Here is a 27,592-nt window from a genome sequence, read left to right as displayed (position 1 = left end):
CATCCTCTCTGTCCTCATCTTTCTCTTCAAAAGAAGAAACGAAGCGGAACTTGGAGGAGGAGGAGGAGGAGGAGGAGGAGGAGGAGGAGGAGGGGGAGGAGAAGGGGAAAAAGGGCCGCCTGGGCAGTTGCTCAGGAGCAGGCAGAGGAGCGCCCCACAGGTGAGGAAGTTAACACCGACTCAGCCGTTCATACCCTCAGAGCCATAAAGCTGGGTGCACCGGGGACAGAGCGCAGAGACGAGGAACACACAGGGTTTACGAAACCAGGAGAGAGAAACTTTTCAGCAGAATTAACGGTCATGTGATAGATGTGCTCAAAGTTGACCGGAGAGGAGATCAGACCGGGGTGGTGATGAGGGGATGGAGAGGGGAAGCCTGGCTATCAAAACAGAGGAGAAAACGGTGATGAGGTGATGAAATGGAGCCACTGGTTACATGCGACATTTCCCACAACATGCATGTAGGGAAAATGAAAGAAGCACCTCACATCAGAAATGAACCTTTAATGAAATATTTCTAGGCCGTGGAGTGACATTTTGTAATCATCGTGCACCAGGTACTTAAACAGCTGATTTGCAAAAGAATCCTCCACCTATGAACCAAACCGTTCTCTCCTATTGCTATCGTCATGTGAACACTGGGCTTTCAGTCAAAGGCCCGTCAGAGTTCAGGCAAGCATCCTGCCCCCGACTGTGGAGGGCCTGAGGCAGCGGGTGCAGAGTGGCCAGGCCCCGCAGAGAGCTATGGTGCATAGATTCGTGCGCAGAACTACTAGTGTTAATATAACCACATAATGTCTTAATGAGAATGCCACTTTCCTTCATAAGCAGGCCACCTAGTTAATTGGGATATTTACAACGAGGGACTTGGACTCAAATGAGTGCACATTTTTTGTTCTTCCCATGAAGTAAGTGCAAAGCTACCTATAAAGGCTTACCGTATTTCTCGGACCATAAGATGCACTTTTCCCCCCCAGAAGTGGGGGGGAAAAGTCCCTGTGTCTTATGGTCCAAATATAGCCTACACATATACTTTAAAAAAAAAAAGTTTTTTTACTTGCCCGGCTCTGTGTGGTCTCTGTGTGCTTGCCCGGCTCTAAAATGGTTCTAAATGCTGCTGTTTACTTTACAGGGTTGATTACATGTGTTTATGACTGTGATGTTGGGTTTTAATGCACATAAAATATTTTAGGACACTATTTGTTTCAGAATCTTTTTTTCTTCATTTCCCTTCTCTAAAAACTGGTGTGTCTTATGGTCCGGAGCGTCTTATGGTCCGAAAAATACGGTAATTTTTTAAAAACCTGACCACACATTAATTATATTACCTATCATTTCCCGGCAGTGAGTTCACATCTGCGATGACCACAGCGTTAGTAATGTGGATAATAACAGACTTCCTTAGCAGGAGCTGCGGTCACAGTTCACCATCATCTCCCAAATCGCCAGTCCATAAATCACGCTTAGAATTCTGTGCCAGGTCTAGATGCTCCCCACTGACAGCAGGGTCACGCTCAAGTTCCCATAGCGAGCAGAGAGCATCAGACAGAGGCTGGAATGCTAAGTGTAAGTGGAGCCCACTAACAGCCTGAGTTCTGCATAACAGGTCCAAGAATCCATCTTAATGTTGTCAAACAAAACAATAGTTTTCCCATGCAGCCCTTGTGACAACCAGTGCAGTCCTGGGGGGAGTGGTGGGGGAGGCGAGGAGGGGGAGAAGAGCACCCCATCTGCACGGAATCACTAAGACACAACGAAGTCTGAGTGATCTGGTCAACAAGCTCTGAATGTTGGTAGGAACCCTCTTGGAAGCTGGAGGCATAGGACACGTTTACAGGTTATGCAACTGGCCATAAACTTGTGCTTTGGTGATTGACAGAATCTAAACTTTATATTTTTCTCTCAGGTGTGCCGTCACGCACTGTGATAAACATTTCCTCATTGTCCTAATATTGCTTTTAAGTCACACACACATACATACACACATACACGTATGCCCCTCCCTTACTCTAACTCCAGTCATATTCCCATTCACTCCTCATTTTCTTACCACGGGCAGGTCTTTCAGGATCTGTATTCCATCCCCTGGACCCATGTGTGCTATGTGGTTAAAATTAGTTGGGTTAGAAATTAATTTATTTCTCATTTCAGGATCTCGTAGCATCTCTCTGTAAGAGAAAACACCCGTTTAGACACTTCTATGATCAATCTAGATAACTCTAACAAATTAAGTATACATTATTTTTTCATGAAAATAAATGTGAAATCGTGTTACTATGGATAGGATTAAAATAATAAAATCGATACAAATTTACTTAGGTTTGTTTTACATTTTAAATAAAAGATCTTACAATATTTGGTGAGAAAAGGGCATTTTAGTAGAGACATAGAAGAAGCTCTATTCTATTTCACAGATAATTCCGATCATTTATGTACGTCTCAAAATAATTGATAACACTTAGAAATGTTTTTACATGTAATTGGATATACTATAAACCTGTTTTTGTTTACTCATAAAGAGAAGAGTGAACCTAAGTTCTTAAATATATAAGGTTTACTACTATGCAATGATTGGTTCTACGTTTCCATTAAAACAAGGTACACAGTCTAAAAACTTCTAACTACTCCACACACATAGAGAAATGAATCAAAATCTGGTACTTTAGTCTAATTCACACAACGTGGACAGTGTTAATTAAAGTGACTGGGATGGACAGTCATTACTGCAGTTTTTCCCACCACAGATTTTCAGAGATCGAATGTTCCTTCCAAAACAAGTATGTCGTCCCTGACAGCCCTGCAGCCCCAGCCTGTGCGGGCGCAGAACGGACGCCCACCTCCTCTGCTGCACCCGCTCCTCCTCCGGCACTCGGAACGAGAACCGCCGCTTGTTGTTGATATTCCTGACCATCTGCTTTCGGCTGTTATCTGTGGTTTCAGGAACCACCAGCTCATCCCCTTCTGTTTAAAAAAACAGAGAGCAACGATGTTCGGTAGAGTGCTAGAATGCTTTTTACCCATTTGTCTCTAAGACAGTATGAACTTAATCAATTGCGCACAGTACATGCAATGCTAATTTTTAAAAGTTGTGTCAAGGATCATAGTGAAATAAGCAATAATCTTCAACAGTACATAAACAGATAGGTGCTGAAATTAAACACAACTTATAAAGGGGAATTTCGCTTTTATTTGATTACTAGAGGCCTGATGCACGAAATTCGTGCACTCGGGGGTGGGGGGGGGGTCCCTCAGCCCAACCTGCACCCTCTCAAAGTCCGGGAACCCCTGGGGCATGTCTGACTGCCCCTCGCTCGCCAGCTGTGAGCACAGCTTCTGGCTGAGCAGCACTTCTCCTGGGTCGTCAGTGCACGTCTTAGCGACCGGTTGTTCTGCCATTCGGCCGATTTGCATATTAGCCTTTTATTATAAAGGATAAACATAAAATAGCACCATTTTACTAGGAAGAAAGAAAAATGTCGCTGCCTCGGTGCCCGGTCACCCTGGCCACCCTCCCACAATGACCACACACCTCTCTCTCCTTCTAGGTGTTGGTCTCACTGGCTCAGGGTGGTAAGCTATTGCTAACCTGCACAGTAATCAGGCATGAAAGGTAAATTACTCATGTACATTATCATTACAATTATTTTTACATATTAAAGCATTTCCTTTGCATGATGCCATCTGCGAGGTGTGGGGTCAGGAAAGGAATCGTGTTCCTACCAGCTGCCTTTACTACAGACAAGACTCTGCCACCTCCCTGCTCTCCTCTGGGGCGAGGACACCTGTCCACATCACCTAGTGAGCCCGTGCCCACCTCATTCCATTCCCATCCAAATGCGCAGAAGTCAACAGCATATGTTGGCGTATGTGAACATACTGCCAAGTAGACAATTGCACCCAACATGGTAGATGCCGTCTCTGAGCAACATCAGGGAAGAGAGGAAAGCCTCTAAGCCTGAGGCATCAAATGGCAGGAGAGGTACTCCCATAGCCCAGGCAGAGCTCCGGCGAGCGGTCACAGTGCTGGTGCCACACACCCTGGTTCGGTTCCCCGTACACATGTACAGGGAACACACTTAGTCACACTTCCTCTACGTATCCGGGTGTTTCACAGAGAAACAACCAGGCGAGCCGGAAACAAATATTCCGACTCTCCAGCTATGCCAGCTAACCAGAACGGCTTTTGTCGAATAGTTTATCTCCATCTATAGAGAGAGTATGACAGCGGCCAAGATGGCAGCCTTCGGAGCAGACACAACGGGTTTGAATCTGGGCTCTACCACTTCTTATCTGCGGGCAGTCAGCTCAGGGAGAACACTATGGAAGGTGTCCCACTGATGTGCATCTTCTTACCTGCCATCTTATTTTTGAAATAAATTAATCTAATCGTCTCCAAGCCTAAAAGATTTAATGATCCTTCACTGTTTAAGGGTCGAACCTAAAATAATAAAAAATAAAATTAGTATTTCAACAAAACCTTCAAAAATTAAACCATAAAACGTTTGGCCTATTTATAAACCACACACATTTATATCCTTCCTCTTCAAAATAGAACCCTCTCAGAAAATCAGGAAGAAAATTAACATTACTTCTGACTGGGAAGGTATAAAATTATCTAATTTGAATAAAGTTATAATGATAACATTATAAAGGAAGACTATTCTGGACACACACACACACAAAAATGTAGAAATACATTTAAACCTTAAATTTGATTTCTTCAAAGCCATTAGTGACCAAATGATTATACTAAGATATCAACACAGATACTTTATGACCTTGTTTGAACTAAATGGACAAACAACATAGTTAACGGGGGACATGCAAATTAACACTTTAATGAGATACCACTTTATAACCACTTATAAGGGCCATAACACTATGTGACAATGGCAGTGTTAGAGAAGATGTGTGTCAGAAAAAACCCTTACACACTGTTGGCGGGAGTGCCAACGGGCATAATTACTTTGTAAAATAACCTGACACCAGCTTGTAAAGCCAAGTCCTTGCATTTCCTGGGCACCACCAACCCATGCCCAGGCACAGAACTTAAGGGAAACCCTGCACACACCATGCACCAGGTGTACGCAATGATGTTCACAACAGCAGAAAGCTGGGCAGTCAGTCAGGTGTGCTCATCAGTGATGACCGCTTCACCCACAACATTGTAGACAGCGAAGGCAGAGAACAGTGTGTAACAACATGGTGGCTGGTGCATCTCAGATACACAGTAAATGCATGGAGAAAGCAAGGCGGAAGGGGACACACAATTGCAAGCGAAACTGAACAATCTGTTGTTCAGAAATATTTAAATATACAAAAAACTCCGGATTTTGTGATAAGCAAGGAAATGATAAACAGCACTTGGGGAGTGATTTCCCGGAGGGAGTATGTGGTGAGAGAGATCACACCAGGCAAATGCAGTGACAGAGGGAATCTCCTGGCTCTTAAGTTAGGTCAGTTTAGTCAGGTTCTTCAAGGTCATGTCTTCCTACATATATATCGTAAAGTTTACGTGATAAAGATAAAAGGGACAACTAACTGTAACCAACCCAAACGTACAGGCTAAAGGACTGTGTTCAGCAGCTCTATATAGTGTGGTGGCATCTGCAGGAGCTTCTTCACTGATGATGAGGGCGATTTTAAATACGGCCTTGGCTACTTTCTGCTACCTATTCTTCCAACCCTAGCCCCTAACTAACGACACCTGCTACATTTTCGATGTGAAATACTACTCTTGCAAAATAGCCATTCTATACTACTTACAAAAATATCTCTTTACGTTATCACAGGGAAATGTTAAAGAAAAATATTGTTTTACTGGGAACATGTGAAAGCTTTATGTTTTAACTAGAGGCCCGATGCACAAAATATGTGTGCTTGGGTGTGTGTGTGTGGGGGGGAGGGTCCCTCAGCCCGGCCTGTGTCCTTTCGAAGTCCAGGAGCCCTTGGAGAATGTTCGACTGCTGGCTTCGGTCCACCCCCCGCAAGCCATGAGCCCAGCTTCTGGCTGAGCAGTGCTCCCTATGTGGAAGCACACTGACCACCTGGGGGCAGCTCCTGTGTTGAGCACCTGCCCCCTGGTGGTCAGTGCATGTCATAGAGACTGGTAATTCTGCAGTTTGGTCAAATTAAATATTAGCCTTTTATTACATAGGATTATGGAATGATTAAACACAGTTTTGGTTCTAATTCTAATTATTCTCTGGTCTGTAAATCTGTTCTCACAGGATTTCAAACTGAACACCGTTATGTGAAAAACATCGCAATTAACAATAATATAAACCCCCCAAAGCTCCTCAAACCAGTCAGGAAGTTAATGCTGACATTTTAGGTCGTAGGACACAGTCTAGCTGTTCATTATAATAATCACACTCCAAACAGCAAAACTAAAGTAATAAGAATAGTGTGGAATTGAGCTACTTATAAGATTAACCAGATTGATTTTTTTCATTCTTAGCTAAATCCCACGTTACCATTACATATGCCAGAAATTGCTAAATTAGTGAAAATTAGCTAACTAGTCATGTTAGTGTTCACTTATACACATTAGTTTGCTCAGCCCATATGCTAGTATTAAGTTACCTTTCTGAGTGGGAGAGTCTGAATCCACTCCATGGAGTTCACATCGAAGATGTCAACCGCGTTTTCACTGTACACGGACAGGTAGGGGGCATTGTAGCCTGGGAGGAGGAGGAGAGAGCGGCCTGCCAGTTACTTTTAACTATTCATAAAAGCCAGATATTCCATTTCTTACTCCACATGGTAAGTCAAACGATGACTCATCTGACTAGGCTACAAAACAGCATCCATTCTGAATAAGATGCCATAGATGTGAGTATATGTTTCACAAGAAACAAAACGATAAGTACAGTGGTGTCTCCGATTGTGGGTTAGGAAAACTTTTCTCTTCTTATCTAGATTTCCTGATGTGCCTGCAATAAGCATGCATGCTCTCCAAACGCCCTCCTGCTGAGCCGTAAAGGTGCCGTGCTCCCAGCCCTCCTCCTGGTTGTGGTGGGAGGTGCCTTCCTCCTGCTGCCTGCATCCTCCCCGGGGCTACATCCTGGCCTCTGGCCTCCTTGGGGGTCTTACTCCAGTTCCTGCATTTACTATGGAGTCACTTTCCTAGTTCCCTAGCGGCTACTTCTCTTCAGCATTTAAACACGTTTAAGTACCTTCCACTACAAACAAAACGTTTTGGGCTGGATACTCCTACTTATTATATCACCAGAGGCCCGGTGCATGAAAATTCAGCCTGGCCTGCCTCCTCTCACAGTCCAGGAGCCCTCAAGGTTGGAAGGTGACCCGGCGATCAGGAGAAGGCAATGACCCATCACACTTCTGCTGCTGCCGCTGCCAGCAGTGCAGGCCTCGGCCAGCTCTGGTTACCCAAGCCCCAGGAGGCCCTGGGCCGCTGGGTGGCCAACACCCGAGGCTTGCCTGTGCCTTGGGATGGCCCTGGGTGGCTGGGGGGTAAGGGACCTGGGGGACTCTGGAGGCAGGCACGTGGAGCACCCACACCCGTCTGGAGGCGGGCCGAGCACCTGCTGCCCTGGCGGAGTGAGGGGACTGGGCGCCGCCATCTTCGATAGTGTGGCAATTAGCATATTCCCTTCCTTATTGGCTATGGGCCCCACCATCTTTGTGAGGGCATGATGGTCAATTAGCATATTCCTGCTTTATTAGATAGGATAGGCAGTGAAATAGCATATACTGAGTATTCCAAAACTTATTTATGTCATAATTATTTCCTGAGTGAAAGAAACAATTTTTAATATATACCTATCTAAATAAAAACATGAAGCTGAATAACACTTCTTATAGATACTACACTATCCTTTCACAGAACTGATTAACTAATGCCTTAGTAACTGCTTCTTCAGCTATTAATAATCCCACTGTATTTTTGAGGACCATGAAGATACTATTTAGGTTTTTTTCAAAATACAATAACTAAGTACAATATTCCTTAATTAAATGGGCTTAACTACACAAGGTTACTACTACTTTACATAAATGACATAATTAATACTTAGGAAAAACCTTACGGATGGCTTAAAATGACCAGTTCTTAACAATAAATACATCTGGGAGATGGAGTAGAAGGAAGAGAAGGAGACAGGAAGAGAAGAGACTCTTACAACAAGCGGAGGGGTGAGCGGGCCACGTCAGCTCCTGCTGCCGAGAGCGGCGGCCCTGGCAGTCGGTGTAGACGCCGATGCTGCTAAAACACAGCAGGTGCTCCTTGCTGGAGATCTCCACGGCGCAGAGGGCGTCCAGGGGCTGGTGCGTGATGAAGGACAGGGTGTGGTCACTCGAGTGGAGCAGGCTGCACGGGCTTCCGTCTCCACTCAAGGGGTACCTCTGAAATCCCGACTGGAATCCCACACAGAGGTGCTCACTGAAGACTGCCATCCACTGGACATTCGACGGGACTTGAATTTCCTTAAATTTCCTGTGACGGGTCTTGCTCTGAAACAGTTCATAGCAGAGGACCTGCCTTTTCATGGCCACACACAGGCATGTGAGGGTGCCGTGACGCAATCTCCCAGACGTTATGGTCTGACAGCCTTTGGTTTCCGCCAGCTTATAGAACTCTGTCTCCCGTCCGTCCAAAGCTGACATGGGGAAAAGGCGTACGTGACGATTCCGTCCTGAGATCACAGCAACAAGCTGATCGTTTGGAATGAGTTCAACCTGATGGACCTTCTTGTTGTCACCAACCCGAACAATTTCTATGCAAAGAAATCACAATAAATCAGATGCATAATAATGTTGTTTATTTATTAATCATATCCCAATCATACTCAAAAGGATATTTTCAAAACTTACAATAAAGAAGGATGCACACGTAGAAAAGAGGAACAGCTCAGAAGTCACAGAGGACGAGGAAGATGTCACATCCCTTACAAGACCATCTAACTCACTACAGTGAAGTATTACATTTGGCACCGAGACCCCTGGTGCCACGGCAATAAGCTGCTCTGTGACCAGGCATGCCAGATCTTCAAAAAACACCACAACAAGCCTTTTTACTGGCACTAAGTTCTAGGGAACTTTTTACTATGGGGTTCGTTGTGTTTTATTTTTAGTTTTTAAGTAACTCATATTTCACTAGGAGTATTTGTATGGATAGTGAAGTTTAATGCATTGTTTTCCCATGAACTAACTTGATATAAATACAGAACCTAGAGCTCTGCATTCAAGAATGCTAAGTTAAATTGGTTTCTTTTTATTTCACCCAGTATTTAATTTATCTTTAGGAAAAGATCTTTTGCGATAAACTATGGGAAACACCCCAACAAAAAGAACATTTCAGTGAGCCACCTCTTTGAGGATTATTGGAACAATGGAAAAGCCAGTGCGTTTTCTTTCCGCACCTTCTTCAGCGGTGAGACCTGAGCTCCACAGCAGAAATCAGTTCCACAAGAAAGAGGATCTACCACACGTGATGTTGTAGAACTCAGGATGACTATGGGAGTTAAAAAATTACCTTTGACTTATAAACATGTCAAATTAGGTGAGGGTAATTTCAATTATAGAAAACATAAGCAAATCCTGCTATTTATAGAATTTAGAAACTATAGAGTTTAGAATTTTCTAGCAACATACACGTGCAAGTTACCCCACAATAATGTTTTTCTTACCATCTTTGGTGACATGCACAACAAATAAACCTTCTTCATTTCCCAAAGCTATCCTTTCATGATCTATGCAAGATATAAACAAATATGAAACGTTTTTATTAGGCAAAAACTGCAAGCTAACAGAATAAAATAGATAATAAAGAAATTTGATACAAAAAACCTGAAATAAATAATATAAAAATACCAATAACAATTTTTACTATTAAATTTCCATTCATTTCTTTTTAAATAAAATAATCATTAGAAAATTATATCAACATTTACAAAAGTAAATGTTTATTCAATAACAGGTGAAAAAAATTAACACCTAGTCTATGAGTGTCCTTGGTCCAGTTCTATTTCTTGTTTTGGACCAATTTGTGCAAGGCACTGAACTTACTCATTCAGCTTTTCATTATTTACTAGAAAGTGACGAAAGAGTTAAATGTGTACACAGGAATATGGTGGTAATTTAAAGCTCCAGACACACAGGCTGCCACTGTTTAGGGCTTCTGATTACAACGGCATTCTGTTCGGCCCCGCACCTCAGTGAGACTTGCCAATAACTTCTGCAAGGCAACTGGCACCCACATTGGACACGGAAGGTTACGCTTTAAAAAACCAAACAACTGTTCTCAGGTGCACATGCAGAGGATAGAAATGTTCAATGTGGAGCTTTTGTCAGAAGAAAACATATTTGAAAGTGTACTTACTCTTGTTTACTGAGAAACAACGCTAAAATGGTCTCATTCATTCAACAAACATGTTGCACCTGTGATCGAACATCGACCAGGCTGGACACTGGAATTCCCAGATGAAAGCCAGTCCCCACGGACCAGATAAATCAGGAAACAGTTGTGATCACATGACCGGTGTTGTCAATGCGTACCTATGATCGCAGCGGCCTGCGTGGTCTTGATGAGGGGCAGAGTGCTGTCATAAGCCTCTTTGGGGACATAGACAGAGCGGTCTCTGAACTTGTTTTTCTTCAGGATCTTCTGCAACTCACTCAGCACGCCCACCCACTTGCTCTTCTCGTTCTCGCTGTCGGCCAGCATCAGGATGGAACATTTGTTATTGGGAGCCGAGAGCTGGGATGTTGTGACCTAGGAAAATGGAAACCGATTCATGAAATCAGAAAGCAGACTCCCTCAGGGCAGTTTATGCTTGGATTAGTTTGCTTCGCACTAGCCCAGCGGTCGCCAACCTTCTGACCTCACGGACCACGAGTGGTCCATAGCCAACAAAATGGGCGTCCACTGATGACCCCGTCAGCAGCCGACAGCCATTCCTCGTCAGAAGGAGGATTAGTTCCAGCATTAGAATTCGTGGCAAAGCAAACGTAGCAGATGCCATTCTAAATGTCGGTATCATTTTTATTTTCTTTGTATAAAGCACCAGAACACTGTCACTAAAAAACGCAACTGATATTTTTAAGTAAATACTGACTCATGGGCACTGATCAAAGCACTTTACAAGTATTAACTCACATCACCCTCTCACCATCTTCATAAGGTAGTTATAAAGTTAGTATATCCTGACCTTTTACATAAAAACACTGTGATGCAGAGAAATTAATTTCCCCAAGGACACACAACAAGAGTGGGGTCCCTGTCCACGCTCGTAAGCACTGTTATACTGACTTTCAACTTCTTTTAAAAGTCAGAAATGTTCGTAAATACTTACATTCTGTTATTTCATAACAATAACTCACATTATCTTAAAGAAGATCAGCTCACTTTAGTTACTATTTAAATGAAGCTTATCATTATGCAAACAGCATCTATACCTGGGCAGATTTAAATTACATATACTGTATACGGACCCTTTATAAAAAGTAATTTACACAGCATGACAATAAAATCCCACTGTGTATCAGTTACAGAAAAGTGGGCTTCTACAGGCTCCATGGGAGGCTGGAGATAGCGCAGTAGTTGTTTTAGGAACTGAGACAAAGTAGTCTTTGTCTGACCTTCCTTAGATACAAGGCTCATCGACAAATACTCAGCATCCAGGCATAAGGCTGGGCCAGTATCCCCTTTTTTAACCTCTATTATCTTAACTCACCAATTCTAGATGGCACTGAGGACAGCTTCCAAAGATGAGTATCAACTATCTTCCCATGGAATTCCATTCTTCTTGTCAAAAAGTGGAATCTAGCCCTAGCTGGTTTGGCTCAGTGGATAGAGTGTCAGCCTGCGGACTGAAGGGTCTTAGGTTCGATTCCAGTCAAGGGCATATGCCTGGGGTTGCAGGCTTGTTCCCAGTGAAGGGCGTGCAGGAGGCAGTCAATCAATGATTCTCTCTCATCATTGATGTTTCTCTCTCTCCCTCTCCCTCTCTGACATCAATAAAAATATATATATTTTAAAAAGTGGGATCTATTCCCTCCCCTTAAGTCCAGGCTGACATCATGACTTGCTTTGTCTAACAGACTGCAAGAGCGTTACTATGTTTTTGGGGTCTGCTCTTCAGAAGGCCTGAAAAGGCCCTTTGCTCTCCTGGAAGCCAGCCCGGGAGAACGCGGCCAGCTGCTGAGACTGGAGACCACGGAGTTCCCGGAGGGAATTGCCTGCCCCGCCAGCAGCCGCACCAGCTCCCCGGATGTGAAGAGGAGGCCATTCTGGAGCTTCTAGCCCCAGTGAGCAGAATGCAGCCCCTGAGCGGCCCCAGGCAACACCAAAACCCTGGACAGCTGACCCACCGAATGCTGAAAGTAAGTCACTGTTACAGGAAGCCACTAAGTTTTGGAGTGGTTGTTGCAAAGCAGTGAAACTGGAAAACATGCTAATTTTAAAAATGAGATTAAAAAGAAAAAACTTCTACTAAAAAAAATTGGGTAACTCACAATCCATTTTCTGTGTGACAGTATTTATTTGAAATTTCAATTGTGATGCAAAAATATTATCCAAGAGGAAACCTAACTTAGAAGCTATACAGGATGCTTTCCTCAGGTCTCTCAAATTCAAGTATCTACTTAGCACTATCTATCTACTCAAGTATTGGAGAGCCAAAACACATACTCATTAAAAACAAATAATTTAGTCATCGAATTGTAACACACATACTTACTCTAAATATACAGGGGATATCTTTCCGACTTGCATGAATGACATCAGAAGCCAAGACGGAACTCACAGAAAACTCTTCGTCCCTGAAGAAAAGTGAGACGTTAAAAATAAGCGTGTGTGTGTGTGTGTGTGTGTGTGTGTGTGTGTGTGTGGGTGGTCCTGGGCGTACATCTAAACAATACATATGAAACAACACTCAAAACTGAATTGCACAAAACATCCAAATTGAATTCTTTAAAAAATCTGACGTCCCCTCCATTTCAACTGAGAGTGCCATAACCACTTATCGGTAGCTCTACAGAGGCACGTTACACAAGAGCTGGAGAGAATTCCCGGCTCACCCAGAGTGCCAAGGCCAGTGGGCTCAAGTGTACTGGGATTCACAAATGACCCCGAGCCCTCTTGCCTCCGACGAGACACCTCAAGTGCCCTCAGCTCAGCTCATCTGTCCTTTCACTGTTCCTTCAGCACCTAGACAGATGGATCCACAATAATTTATTCCTGAATTTGGTTCCTGGTACCATCATCCTCTTGGTTTTGGAGGCTTGACACCTTAGTGTTACCTCTGGTCTTTCTCCCTTTTTCTGTAGTTGGGCCCTTAGCAGACACTGTCGGATTTTCCTTGCTAATATGTCTTGGACCTATTCCTTCCTATTCCATATTTATGGGGAAGAGGATGTTAGCGATGCTGTTGGAGATGCCAGCGTGGTCAGAGCTGGAGGAAGACTGGGCGGAGAGAGGAGTGTGGGTCAGCAGTGCTGTGTGTGGCGGGAGCAGGGAGTCAGTACGGGACCCAGGAGAAGGGCTGGAGCTCTGAGGAGAGGGAAGGAGGGCACTGAAGGGGCAGTAAGACCTGAAAACCGAAGCCAGAAACAGTCATGGTGTGTTTACTTACATGCTCACCAATCATTACTACATATTCCAGAGCCTCTCTGACTGAGACTTTTATTTCCTTTCCTCCCATGGAAGTTATATTCTAAGCCTTTAGGTGATGATGTAAACACTACGCTGTAGGCTTCCAATATCCCAGCAACCTTTGAACTGGTCCTTTGGATGCAAACATTAGCTTCTTTTCTCTGACCCCCAGTGCCTCCTCCAACCTGTCCTATAACTACACCTTACTTCCTATTTTTAATTATGTTACTACTAGAGGCCTGGTGCACAAATTCGTGCATGGTGGGGTCTGGCTGGCCCACCCTAATGGGGCCGATCGGGCCAGGCTGGCAAGGGGGGAGGAGCCCCAGGCAGTTGCCCAGCTGGCCCTGCCCTCTGGTCGAACTCCCAGTCGAGGAGACAATTTGCGTATTAGGCTTTTATTATATAGAATAGCAATATTAGTAAATTAGAACATTAACATGAAATGAGATTTAAATAAAAACATGGCAACATAATTAGAAGAAAAATCACACAATTTTGATCCCCATGTTGCAAAGATACCAGTATTTCCCTTTGAAAGCTTACCTCATGTCAATCACTTGACTGACTACCACGCTGGGCTGCGATGCCTTCCCTTCGGCAATGTCGTACAGGAAGAGCTTGAAGTCACAAACCACAGCTAACGCTCTTTGCCATCCTTTCTTCACTCCAGCCGGCTTAGGGATCTTAGGCAAACACCCAAGAAAACAACTCAAACACGCCACCCAGAGACCGTCACCGCACGGGCACCTGCGCGGTGGGAACTGGGGATAACACGTCTGAGCAGCCCACACTCTGGCTGGCACAGTAGCAGGTGGGGCACAGACATAATTAATGAAGTATGGGAATACATTCTTCAATCACTGCATGACTTTATATTCCGAACATTTTCAAATGGTACCATTTTAACATTGACTAGTAATTCATTACAATAACAGTCACAGATTTCTTTCTAAATAGCATAAAAGTCCAATTTGGTAGTGAGATGAAATGCAGCTTACACTTAAGATGTCATTCAAGATTACAAGGGAGATTATGCTTTGATACTACCTGATACTTCATAAGCATATGCCACTCTCCTCCAAGGCCAAGAGCTGAAGGCTCTTTATGGAGATTTCATCATTTGTTCATTACAAGATAAAGACTGAGCAGAACATTTTAGAATTGCTTTCCAAGCAAAGACAAGTTTGTTTATTTTTTGCTTTCAAATCATTACTTTTGGTGAAATAAAATTAATAGGTGAATTTATTCATTTAATTTTCTGTTAAAGACTGTATTTGCAAGGTGACTGGACTGCATTTTAATCCATTAACGAAGCTTAAAAAATCAATCTAACCCCAGGCGAATTACACTTACCCTGACGTGACCTTCATAGGCTGTTCCTATTCCTTTCTGAGGGTCTATGCCCAGGGGCCCTTTGGTCTGCTCAGGAGGAACTGGACACGCGGTGGGAGCTTTGTTTACACACGTTATATGACACGAGAATCCACACGCTTTTGGAAGGACAAAAAAGAAACAAAAGTTCAATAAAAATTCATCTTACAAAAAAGAAAACCCACCAAGAATTCATTACAAGCAAGGTAAATGAATGCTTCTCTGTGGACTTATTTTTAAAAACGACTTTGTCATTTGGAGAGCTGATTTATTTGCTCAACAAAAGAATTTCAATAATGCCAGTCATTATCCATCATTTCATTCATTCAAAACTCTCTAATCTCCCCTTTCCAAACTGAGCATTTTCTTTGGCTCTAAACTCAGGCATCCAACAAACTAATGAAGATAATGCAACTGAGATTTGCCACTTGGGTTGGGAGAACTAACCAAACAGAATACATTGTGTGGATGCTACTAATCCCCCATCCAAAGTATGCACTTCAGGTCCTCTACAGGGCCCTCTACCAGAGTCCTCTACGGGGCCCTCTACCAGAGTTCTCCACGGGGTCCTCTACACGCATCTGCTGGAGACTGACAACCTCCCTTCAAGGTCCCTCCCAATCCTAATGACAAGAAATGAAAACTATATCAGAATTTGAATCAGTAAAATTTCCTTATCTTTTTCATAGCAAACAGTAAATTATATGAGGTATTAGTATATTTGTAAGTCTCACGTGATTGTAAAAAAGCATATTTCTAAAATATACACAAATACTATATTCCGTTATAATTTAGATAATTTTCATTTCCGAATTCATAGAAAAAATGAAGTGATGCCCAAATAAATACACTGCTTTTTCTTTTCAAACAATCTCTGCTCTCTCATCTCTCAGAATGTGGGCTCCTTGAGGGCAGGATCTGTGTTGTGACACCCCCATCCCCTCCCATCCACCACTGCATGCCCAGTGCCCAGAAGCATAGAGCGGCCATTCCATAAACAGTGACGATGAATCAGTGAATGGTAGGGAAAACCTCTGCTAGTGATACTAGAAATAAAATACCTTAGAGGCATAGTGGCAGACATTTGATATTTCTAAAAAGATACTGCATTGTCTACTTTCCAACAATTTATCTGATCAAACAAGGTTAAAATTAAATGAACAGAATCAACGATAACTTTTATGTCTTTTGCCACATATATTAATGGTTTTTTGAAACCACAAAAATCATCTGAATAATAAAATAAAGATGAATAAGACATTTAAATGTATCTCCCCTGAAAAAAATGCTTCTGGGACCATCCGTCTAGTTTCTCTAATATTCAACGGACTTTCGCAAATTGCTCATTTTATTGTCTCTATTCCTGTTATGCAAAGAAAAGCAAATGGTTAAGTAAAACAAACCTTTCCATGCCTTGTGAAAAGAATAAAGCTGCGTGATTACAGTTTTGGTGGTAGCTGCTAGGACTTGGCCACATTTCTTACCATTTCATTCTTACCTTCACAGGAGCAGCCCTGTCGGATCAGCCCCACCATCATCGAGGTGCACTGGTGACACTTGGTGGGAGTCGTAAACGATTTGACAAAAAACTGGTGAGTCTTGCGCTGCAAAGCAAATGGATAAAACACACACAGTGTTTCCTTCCAAAGACGTAACATCAAGCGACGCATTACATAATATCTAATTAGATGACTGAATGCGGTTTTTAAATATAGGTTTAAGTTTAACTGAGTTTTACTGCATCAAACACAGAAAATATTTTATGACAATATAAAATCTTCTGTATTATGGTTTAAAACACATGTGTCAAACACAAGGCCCGCGGGCCAAATCCGTCCTGCCAGGCCTTGCAATGTGGCCCGCACCGCGCTGTCATCACTGCACTCCGCTGCATTTCCATCACAATGACAGTTTATGACTGTTCAGTAAACCATTCGGCCCACGATTTAGGCTGGATTTTAGATTTTGGCCCCTTCTCTGATTGAGTTCGACACCCCTAGTTTAAAACATCTATTGAATTTGTATATAAATTGTGTGTTGTTTTCTTATATTGAAAATAGATGTTTGAAGGCTGACCTTTGCAAACATTTTTCTATAAAAATAACACGGTGTGTATGTGGATAGTTTTTATTAGTAATAAATGAAAAAGATATTTAAAAATGATAGGAAATAAATATGTCACTATCATAAGAAAAAAGAAAAACATACACATTGGTTATTTAAATATTTTTCATATGATGAGTCTCTGGGTCCTGCACCAGCTACTGGAAAATTTCTATATAGGAGTAAAATGGATAATTTTCCTTTCTCACTGTATAGTTCTATAATCTATGCTCTTTAAATATTTTGGTTAGGCAATATTGAGCTGGGTTATGATAAAATGAAATAAGTTATGATAATCAATTGCTCTTGAATTGACACTTGAAAAGTTATAAACTAGCTTTTATAACTATAACTTTCTAATAAAATTTTTGATTTCAGGATTCTCATCAATTCTTCAAATTACTCTTTAGCAGAGTTAAGTGAAATCTTGCATGTTTATACCTGAAATAAAGAAATTTAACATGCATTCAGACCTCCTTAGGAAGAACAAAGAGTAATTAAAAATTCTTGCCTTATTATACATCATGTATTTGGTTTTTCTGGGACCAAGAACAAATCATAAGCTTAAAAAATCTGTTTCCTCTTGTGGGAGTGGGCAGTATTACAGTTGACCACATGGAAATACATACTACGGATTATTCTAGAGACAGATGGCAGCTGAAATCTCTTTCTGAAAACCCAGAAGTTAAAATTCTCCAAGCCTTGTCTTGAGCCATGTGATGGTACATCAATGTAAGAATTTAGTTCTCCAGAATCCTCCTTCCCTCTCCTAATTCAGTCTTAGCACATCTTAGTAATGAATGCATAACTGCCTTTCCTTCACTCATTACGTGAACTCAAAAGCAAATTACTTAATTCCTTTGCATCTCACTTTTCTCATTACTTCTCTTTTATAAGTGTGATTCAGTTAAGCTAATAAAAACTTTATTCTATATTCCAATAATATGTGAATACTGATGAAAAGTGATTATGAAGTATTCACTCCATTTGAGACTAACTTCTCATTAAAAAAAAAAAAACTAAAGAGAATATTCAAAGCTTTAAAATTTAAGTTAAAAATATATTTTACTTTTCTCAACTATGATATGGGATTTACATACCACAGAAGAAATTCTTTAAAGAAAAACAAGAACTCATCACCTGACTGTAGTGGCTCAGTTGGTTGAGCGTCATTAAGGAACTGAAAAGTCACTGGTTCAATTCCTGGTCAGGGCACATGCCCGGGTTGTGGGCTCAATTCCCAGTAGGGGGCGTGCAGGAGGCAGCTGATCAATGATTCTCTTTCATCAATGATGTTTCTATCTCTCTTTCCTTCTCTCTTCCTATCTCTAAAGTCAACAGAAACTTATTTAAAAAATAAAAACCAAGACATCATTTTATATAGAAGAATGAACTATCAGAGCATTGGGGACTTGGAATGAGGCGAGACTCCCAAATTTAGAGCAATCATGGGCTCTGGGTCAACTTCAAACTATTCTCTTCCAGACGTTGCTCAGGACCCTGGTCAGTTCAAAGAGGCCCTGGGATGTGACTGTCCTGAGCAGGACAGGTTATCTGTATGTACCTCCTCTGGCCGCTCTTATGGACCAAGCACCGACCCAGGTGTGGACATGAGGCCAGTACTTCACCTGCATCATCCGAGGTGATGGACACAACGCCGAGAAAAATAGGTATTATTTCCGTAGACAGGTGAAGAGACCCAAACTCAGAGAGAATAAACAAACTTTTGTCTGACGCTGCCAGCTCTCAAAGTCTCATAATATAAAAGCAGGTAGAATATGACCCTACAAAGACCTAAGACTACAGAAGACATGGTTAGGCCAAGACTAGGGGAATAAAATACAAGTGCCCAATTTGTCAGCATCAGAAAAAATTTTGCTCAACCTTTCTCGTGAATACTAATTTTTACTCTTAATTTTTTGCTCTTTAAGGGACTATCAAGAGTAAATCTGCTAGTGCTGACATTTTTTTAATCCTTTCAGTTTTCCAATTTCTAGAATTTCTTTGTAGGAGCTTGAGATAAGCAATTAAATCTGCATGTTCTACCATATACAACACTTCAGTCAAATCAAATAGAATGAAAAGATGAAAATTCGCCTGAATTTTTCACTAAATATTTCTCTTTTTTTGGGTGCTTTATTAACCTCAACCTTAGATTCTTCCAAAAGTGACCTCAAGTTAATACCATTCTTACAATACATCCTCCAAGCACTCCTCCTCACTCTAAAAAACTTCATAACAGTGAATTTAAGAAAATGGAAGCCTTAGCCAGTTTGGCTCAGTGGATTGAGTGTTGGCCTACACACTGAAGGGTTGCATGTTCGATTCTGGTCAAGGGCACATGCCCAGGCTGTGGGCTCGATCCCCAGTAGGGGCATGCAGGAGGCAGCCAATCAATGATTCTCTCTCATCACTGATGTTTCTATCGCTCTCTCCATCTCCCTTCCTCTCTGAAATGAATAAAAATATATTAAAAAAGAAAAAGAAGATGGAAGAACAACAAAACAAACTTTGGACACTCTTTTTACCTTTCTCAAGGATGATTATTTCCATTCATACAGAATTTATTTTTCCCCAAACTTTCATGTCTGTAATTTTAAGGAAACCAATAGCAAAAAAGAAAAAAAAAATCACAGAAAATAAAAAAAGCAGAAGAAACCTGTTTTCATTTTGAGTATTCTTTCCTTTTCAGAACACAACAGGCTATAAGTAGACTGTACCTTAGCTGGAAAGCCAGTTGAACCAGTGCATGCCTTTTTCTTTAAGGTTGGTGTGTGAACTGGAAGTGGAGAACTGTCTACAGTCTGAATCCAGGGGCAAAAAAGAAATAAATGTTATAAGAAACTCCATCTACTTTTAGCATTACTAGAAACAAATAAAAGTAAATAAAGGCAAGGAAAACATCAATAAGCCAAAATAGATCTCAATGAAGCTAAAATTCTCATAATGTTGATATTTTAAATTTCTGTCTGCAATATCTACAAGTGAAATGTTAATAAAAATTATTTCAGTTTGGAAATGTAAGAAATTTGGAAAAGAGAATCCACCAAAGAACACAAAAGTCATAGCATGTAGCCTATATAAAAACGAGGATAATGCATTTTCACGCTCATCTAAAAATGCCACATTAATTCTAAAAAGCATCTGAGTTTTTAGCAAAATTTATGATAAAAATATTTAGAAATTCTTTTAACTCCTTGATTTCTATATACGGAATGCATATTACATATATGAAATATAATTCTGTGGAATTTCTATGCAGAAATTGCTTTCCAAAGAAGGAAGTTAGGTGATTACTATTAGGATCCAGAATTTACACATAAATTTAGTTACAAGCCATATCTTTATTTTATGGGACCTGTTGTAAGACATTTCCTTGAATAAAAGGAAACAGTGATTTTACTGTGGAAAAAACAGAGAACACTTGATTAACAAAGTGTAAAAACAACATGACAAATGACTTCCTATTAGGATGCTAAGCAAGCAAATGAGAGGAAAAAGCTAGCTTTATATAAAAGTATAGAACATTCTAAAATATTAAGAGAAAAATGGATGGGCTCTCTTTGCTTTTGTTAGTGTACAACCTCCAAAATGAGAATATTCTATATATATTATAGCCTTCAAATGAAAATCAGTTAAGTTTCTCAGAGTTTTCTATTTAATTGTGAATTTTATTCTAAATTACATTTAAATAACTTGAAGATGTTTTTAATCCAATTTATAATTTAACATTTAAAAAGACAAATATGAAAAAGAACACTGAAAACCTTTATAAAAGTTAATAAAAATAATTCATACGAAATAAAATTATCATTAGAATTTACATAATAAGTCCAAGAGAAGTTTTTAGAATGAAAAGGAGTGAAGCAAGGGTACTGGATACAAGAACAACAGAATTCATAAAGACCAGCAATGCCTAATTAATAAAACATACTTCAGAAAAGATCCCTTCACCAGAGCAACAAAGGCTTGCAGGGACCTAGGACAAACCCAGCAGGCAATATGGAGTATCCCCATGAAATAAAACTTCCTGAAGAAAATGCAAGAATATCTAAATGTGTATACCATGGTCATGGATGGAATGACCCAATATCACGAAAACGGCAATTCTCCTAGATAAACCCATAATTCAAATTAAAAGCCCCACCTGGCCTCTGACAAACTGATCTTAAATGTCATATGTAAAACTAACTGAAGAGTCAAAAAGAAAAGGAAGACTAAGATGGGTGGGAGCAAGAGAGGGATACCATGCCAGGTATCAGGAACTACTTTAGGGCTATCGTGATTAAGACAATGTCCTGTTGGTGCAGAAAAAGACAAAAAGAACAACGGCAGAGAATAAAGAACCCTCACACAGACCGGTTTATAGAAAGCAGAGACAGTTTCACAAGTCAAGCTGGCTGTTCATATGAGAAAAATATACTAGAACCTCATTTCCTATAATACACAATAAATTTCAGTTTCATTAAAGTCCTAAACATTGTAAGAATACTTTTTAGCTTTTAGAAGAAAATATGGAGGAAACTTTTTATAATTGCCGTGAAAAGAAGACATGTTTTAAAAAGACAACAAGCAGAATTCATAAAGAAAAAGATCGATAAATATGACTATTTTAAAATAAAAATAGTTCCAAGACAAAAAGATACCACAAATAACATTTAAAAATGAGCCACAGACTAGAAGAAAATATCTGCAATGCATATAGCCAGCTAAAGATTATTATCCAGAATATATACAGAATACTTACAAAATAATAGAAAAAATAATTAAGCAGAACAATGGACAAAAGACTTGAACAGGCAAATCACCAATGACCGATAAACTATGTAAAAAGATGCTCAATAATACTTGAAATCAGAAAATGCAAATTAAAACAAAAATGCCACTCCATACCCAACCAATTGGCAAAAGTTAACCAGTTAACTGCCACACGCCCACAATGGAAACTATCTCCAGTGTCCATAGACACTGATGGCGTACCAGGGGTTAACGGCTCATGGTGCCAAGGGTTGTAGAGGATGTGGGAAAATAGGGACACACCCTGCTGGTGTGAGTGAGAACAGGTCCAACCACTGTGCAAATAACCCGGCAAGACCTCGTTCAGGTGGGAGATGCAATGCCCAACCCAGCAATCCCATTGCAGGCACATACCCTACACACCGCACATGCCGCTGTTAGGATGTTCGTTCAGCACTGCGGGTAACAGCAGAAACTGGAAACAACTTTCATACCAACAACAGGAGGCCAGTTGTGGTGTTTTCTCACGATAAAATGTTATGCGGTAATTATAATGTCTGAACTAAATGCACATGTATGAGTAAACCTCAAAAGCACGCTGAATTAAAAAGTCACACGTAAAACCAAGGGCGAGAGGATGCAATTTGATGTCGGTGTTCAGATATGTCTGGGAAAGAGATGGGGGGATGGAGCAGGGAAGGGTGTTTCAATTCAGTTATCTATCTTCTTTCTTTGGATACAAATTAGAAAAAAAAGAAAAAGAAAAAATGATCAACACCCGTTAAATCCGTAGATGGTGGTCACCTGGGTGCTTATTATTCTTTATGTGATGGAAATATTTCAACATTAAAAATATATAAAGTGCCAAAACCAGTTTGGTTCAGTGGTAGAGCGTCGGTCTGCGGACTGAAAGGTCCCGGGTTCGATTCCGGTCAAGGGCATGTACCTTGGTTGCGGGCACATCCCCAGTAGGGGGTGTGCAAGAGGCAGCTGGTCGATGATTCTATCTCATCAATGTTTCTGGCTCTCTATCTCTCTCCCTTCTTCTCTGTAAAAAATCAATAAAATATATATTTTTAAAAAATATATAAAGTATTTTAAAAATAATGAGCAGAGGGTCTCACCTCCAGCCTGGACAGGCAATCACAAGGCTGGACAAACACCAAGTGGGAACCTGAGCACAGCCCACACTGACCTCAGCCAGCCCTCCTGTCCTCACGCAGCTCTGGAGCCAGCGGGGAGCAGAGGCGCTGAGGCACCAGGTGCTGAGCCAGGAACAGGGGGATGGGAGGAGGTGGAGGAGGGGGGCAGGAAGGCTAACGGAGGCACACCCCTGGGACTGGCTGAAAAAACAATCTTGAGAAAATTGGTCCCTCGGCTGTTTAAAAGCACCGACTGACGTGAAGTGCAGATACAAGTGTGTCTGCGCTGTCAAAGGCAGGGCTACTCGCAGGCCACCACCACTCAGCAGCTGGAGCAGACTGCTCAGCTGCCAGCGCGGCCATCTCCATTCCGGTCTGCTCACGAGTCCCGTCCGTTAGGCGGATGGAGAGTGACAATGGCACCTGATGCTGCCCGGCCTGCAGCGTGCAGACGACGATTCCAAGCGTACGTAACTCTGTTCTACATCCTCCTCCACGTAAAACAAAGGCATCTTCGTGGGGAAACACATTTTCTGGCTATTTCGAGTTGACTTCTGGGGGGCAATTTTCTACTTTAGCTTTATATTCCTATCTGATTTCCAGCCCGATGTCATAGTCTCCAGTACACTCTGCCTTATTGAAAGGAGAGTCTGATTTCCCTGTTTCTGAAACCCCGTTCTCCTGACTCCGGGAGCACCTGCGAGGGCTCAGCTTCACTGTTCCGCTAGGAGAGGTGGGCTGTGACTGGGGTAAATCCCGACGTTCAGGTTCCGTACACGTGAGCTCTCAACGGGATCAGCCCAGGAAAGTAAGTCGGGGAAAACAAAACCCCAAGAAATCACGTTCAACAACGTGCAGCTTGTAGCATTTCTGAAGGCAGGATCCTAGCCTTGAGAAGGGAGGATAAACTTCAGTGTGGATATGTGCAATAGGGATGAGTCCTTATACGAAAGCGTAACCACGAGCTTTAAAGAAAACCAAGGCTAAGAGAACAATGTTAACAAAATGCTCTACTTTCCACTGTTGAGCTCTTACTCAGAGCACTGATCTCGCGACCTGCATTCCACGTGACACTGTTGTATGTTACAAAAGAAACCAAGGATGTGAAATAAATGAGATACTCAGCAGGGAGACGCACTGCAGAGAGGGAACACACATGTGTCTTAGGTAGAGAGTAATCTGGTCTGGTCCCCTCCCAGGCATTAGTTGAAAGCAAAAACAAATGACCTATTAGCGCTGTGCTTACTGCTTTGTATTTGCAGCAGCAGAAACGCCAGCACTTGCTTTCAGTCGCACACTTTCAACCAAGTAGTCTTACACTGAAAATGCTTTGGGTTAAAATTTAGCCTTACTATAAGCACAATGATTAATGATATATTCGGTTTGGCCATTTTCAAAATTACTAAGACTGAGTTTTTTAAATGAAAGGAATGGAGGTACTTTGGAAAGAAGGTTAGGATTTTTTTTTTTTTAATCGGTTGTACATTAAAGGACCCTCAGAAGCTACAACCAATGAAAAGAGCATCAGCATATCATTTTAACATGCACTTACAATGTTCTCTTTTTCTTCCTTATCATCATGGTTACTATTTTAGGGGCTGAGTAGGAGCTGGTAAACACGGCGGCAGCCCTCCCATGGTGTGGGCATGGGCAGGCCACCGGCAAGACGTGGGTGGGCGGTGAACGTGGCCACCCCCAGGCCTTACGGCATCATTAGAGCTGGGAGAAGGGGAGGGAGAAAGGTCCCGTGAGGGCAGCTCGGGGCATGGAGCAGCAGCTAGTCACACAGCTGGGGTGGGGGGGGTCTCGGTCTTTCAAAACGGGAGGTCCTGAGCCGCAGCCCGCCAGCTGGTATGTGCCGCGTGGCTAATGCCACACCACGCACTGGCCCCGCAGTGGGACACTCCAAATGCAGCGTCTCCCAGCTGGCCCAGAGGCCTCACCATGGCAGTATAGTGACAGTGACCCGAGGCTGAGTGATCTTATCTCCTTCCTGAATGAACTCGACCAGGAATGAGAGAATAAAAGAACGAAATGTGACTCAAGACAAAATTTAACCCTTTCCCGATTTTACTCAGGAATAGTCATAGAGAAGGTCATCAGTTTAAATTATTCACCTGAAATATGATCCTAATTTGGGAATAAGGCAAAAATAAATGTCTTACTTCCTAAAAAATCTCTTCCTTCTAGTTTCTGTACGATTTTATAAACTGTAAGCTAAGTAAGAGTCTATGGGGAAGGAGATTAAATTAAAATGGAATTGGTAAGAAAAGTAGTATTATACTAGTAAGAACTTAAACGTACTCAACTAGCTCAGTTTTAAAGAAGTTTGCAAGTAGGAAATCTGTTATGTGCAAAACCTTGAACCATCTTGAGGAAATTCAAGTTTCTGACCAGCCCCACAAAAGACTTTAACCGTAAAAGACATGAAAATCAGAATGTTCCCGTGTGAGGGAACAGGTGAAAGTGTCTTTGTGCCTCTGGGTCCAATCACTTAAAAAACTTCAAGAACGGGAACGGCAAGAGCTTGCTGCTTCCAAGAGTCCTGGCTGGCAGGTGACAGAGCCTGCGGAGCCGCTGGCACAGGAGAGAAGTGAGCGCACGCTTCCCACCCCCTCTCGTGTGAGACCAGAGCACAGGCCGCAGACATGCATGGCAGGTGCCCGAACAGGAGGCTCCCTTCACTACGTCATCTCCCAGGACCTGTGTCCCCTGCCCGGCGCTGGCTGTTAAAGTCAGCATGACCCCGTGAAAGCGTGACGTTATGACTGTGACACCGGGCAAAGGGAAGATCTGTAATTACACAAACGAGCGACTCTTAACCTCCTCGTGAGGCTTTTAACACATATCCTCTTGGCCCCGCCGAAGGATTATTGTCATTTATGAGGGTCTTTTTCTCCTAACAAGTTTTTACTCATCATTGAAAATAAAATAAAAATGAGGCTATATTTATAAAATTTCTTAGCTGTATGAGGTAAAAACTGGTTACTCAGAAGTGAAAACACACTTAGATTTTAAAAATAAGCCAATACCACACTGTAATAAAACAGGCCAGCGAGTTTCAACTGGTGTGCCGTGAGAACTTTCAGAACAAGTGATCCCTGACTCTTTAGTCACGCGCACAGATTTCTTTTCTCTTAGATTGCCAGATTAAAAAGAATTGACAACAGCCAAATAATAACAACTGACCAATGTGAATAAACCAAAATTACACCTATTTTTTTGGTCAGATCGGCAAAAAATATAATACATTTATATTAGTAACTAGAGGCCCGGTGCACAAAATTCGTGCATGGGGTATATGTATGTGTCCCTCAGCCCAGCCAACACCCTCTCCATCTGGGACATCCCTCTCACAATTCAGGACTGCTGGCTCCCTGTGCTCGCCTGCCTGCCTGTCTGATTGCCCCTAACCACTTTTGCCTGCCAGCCTGATCACCTCCTAACCACTCCCCTGCCAGCCTGATTAATACCTAACTGCTCACATTTTGGCCCTATTGCCCCTAACTGCCCTCCCCTGTCTGCCTGGTCACATCTAACTACCCTCCCCTGCCAGCCTGGTCACCCCTAACTGCTCTCCCCTGCAGGCCTGGTCTCCCCAAACTGCCCTCCTCTGCTGGCCTGGTCACCCCTAACTGCCCACAACTTCCCTCCCCTGCAGGCCATCTTGTGTCCACATGGGGGCAGCTATCTTGTGTTCTGGAGTGATGGTCACTTTGCATATTACTCTTTTATTAGATAGGATTAGTTTACTTGTGCCATGTGATGAAAAAAAGGTTGAAAAGCGCTAAAACAGAATAATAATTACCATACTAGCTTTATTGAACTGTATGCTCTTAAAGTAAAAATAAATTCCAGAGATCAAACAAAATCAAGTTACTTTTGTATATAAAAAATTCAAAACAAATAAAAACATTGCAATAATATTTTGAGATGGCACCAATTAAGCATACTAAAAAATTAAACTATGCCATGTACAATAATAGCCTGATTTAAAAAAAAAAAAGAATATATATAGGTGAAGTTGAAAAACTACCACTTTATTTTCCAAAAGCATGTTTCTTATAAAGACAAGGACCAAAGTTTGGTAAATATGAATATACTCATGACAAAAATGTTTTGAATATCAAAGTTTAAAATAATTTTTTTAAAAGAGATTCTATTAGAAACTAATATTTAATCAGATTAAGAAATTATAATATTTCATTTCCAGGGACGGGTAGCAGTTGTAATGGGGGAATAGGACACATATGTAACACTGTAATCAATAAAGAAATTAAAAAAGTATTTCATTTCCTTTCTAGATAGCTATCACTATAATAATATCTCACAAGAGGTTTAACAGTAAGATTAAGAATACAATACTACTTACATGTTTTCTTTATCAAAGTGTTCATTATCACCAACAAACTGATTTTCAAGTTATTGATTTTATCTATAATTAAATGTTTACTAGTACATTTCTAATTAATGATTGATTCTACCCACCAAAAAGTAAGAAATTTTACTAAACTTTCATAATATACTAAACGACTATGTGTCAGGATTTACAGAGAGCCTAAATTTAATTTTAATAATTAATTGGCAATGATTCAGATATAATATGGCAGCAAAGCAATTA

The 27,592-nt window shown here is 41.5% G+C and overlaps 1 protein-coding gene across 15 annotated transcripts in view; it reads right to left on the bottom strand.

Moving 5' to 3' along the window:
- The window catches only part of CDC42BPA (CDC42 binding protein kinase alpha), a 181,502-nt gene that overhangs the window by 9,324 nt on the left and 144,586 nt on the right, over positions 1-27,592 (bottom strand). For 8 of the 15 annotated variants that reach the window (XM_045587148.1, XM_045587145.1, XM_045587146.1 and 5 more), the window contains 13 exons: positions 19,813-19,896; positions 16,488-16,593; positions 14,972-15,108; positions 14,162-14,301; positions 12,702-12,783; positions 10,519-10,735; positions 9,651-9,713; positions 8,145-8,738; positions 6,586-6,683; positions 4,354-4,438; positions 2,838-2,961; positions 2,051-2,168; positions 195-380 (listed from right to left, as the gene is read on the bottom strand). In XM_045587148.1, coding sequence (XP_045443104.1) covers positions 195-380; positions 2,051-2,168; positions 2,838-2,961; positions 4,354-4,438; positions 6,586-6,683; positions 8,145-8,738; positions 9,651-9,713; positions 10,519-10,735; positions 12,702-12,783; positions 14,162-14,301; positions 14,972-15,108; positions 16,488-16,593; positions 19,813-19,896 — 2,034 coding nt within the window. Of the gene's footprint in view, positions 1-194; positions 381-2,050; positions 2,169-2,837; positions 2,962-4,283; positions 4,439-6,585; positions 6,684-8,144; positions 8,739-9,650; positions 9,714-10,518; positions 10,736-12,701; positions 12,784-14,161; positions 14,302-14,971; positions 15,109-16,487; positions 16,594-19,812; positions 19,897-27,592 lie in introns of all 15 variants that reach the window. The other 7 variants (XM_036453662.2, XM_036453655.2, XM_036453657.2 and 4 more) reach the window with 2 other exon arrangements.

Source organism: Pipistrellus kuhlii, unplaced genomic scaffold (genome assembly GCF_014108245.1).
Source record: "Pipistrellus kuhlii isolate mPipKuh1 unplaced genomic scaffold, mPipKuh1.p scaffold_m20_p_25, whole genome shotgun sequence".
Lineage (NCBI taxonomy): Eukaryota > Metazoa > Chordata > Mammalia > Chiroptera > Vespertilionidae > Pipistrellus > Pipistrellus kuhlii.
This window is presented reverse-complemented; position numbering and strand designations above follow the sequence as displayed.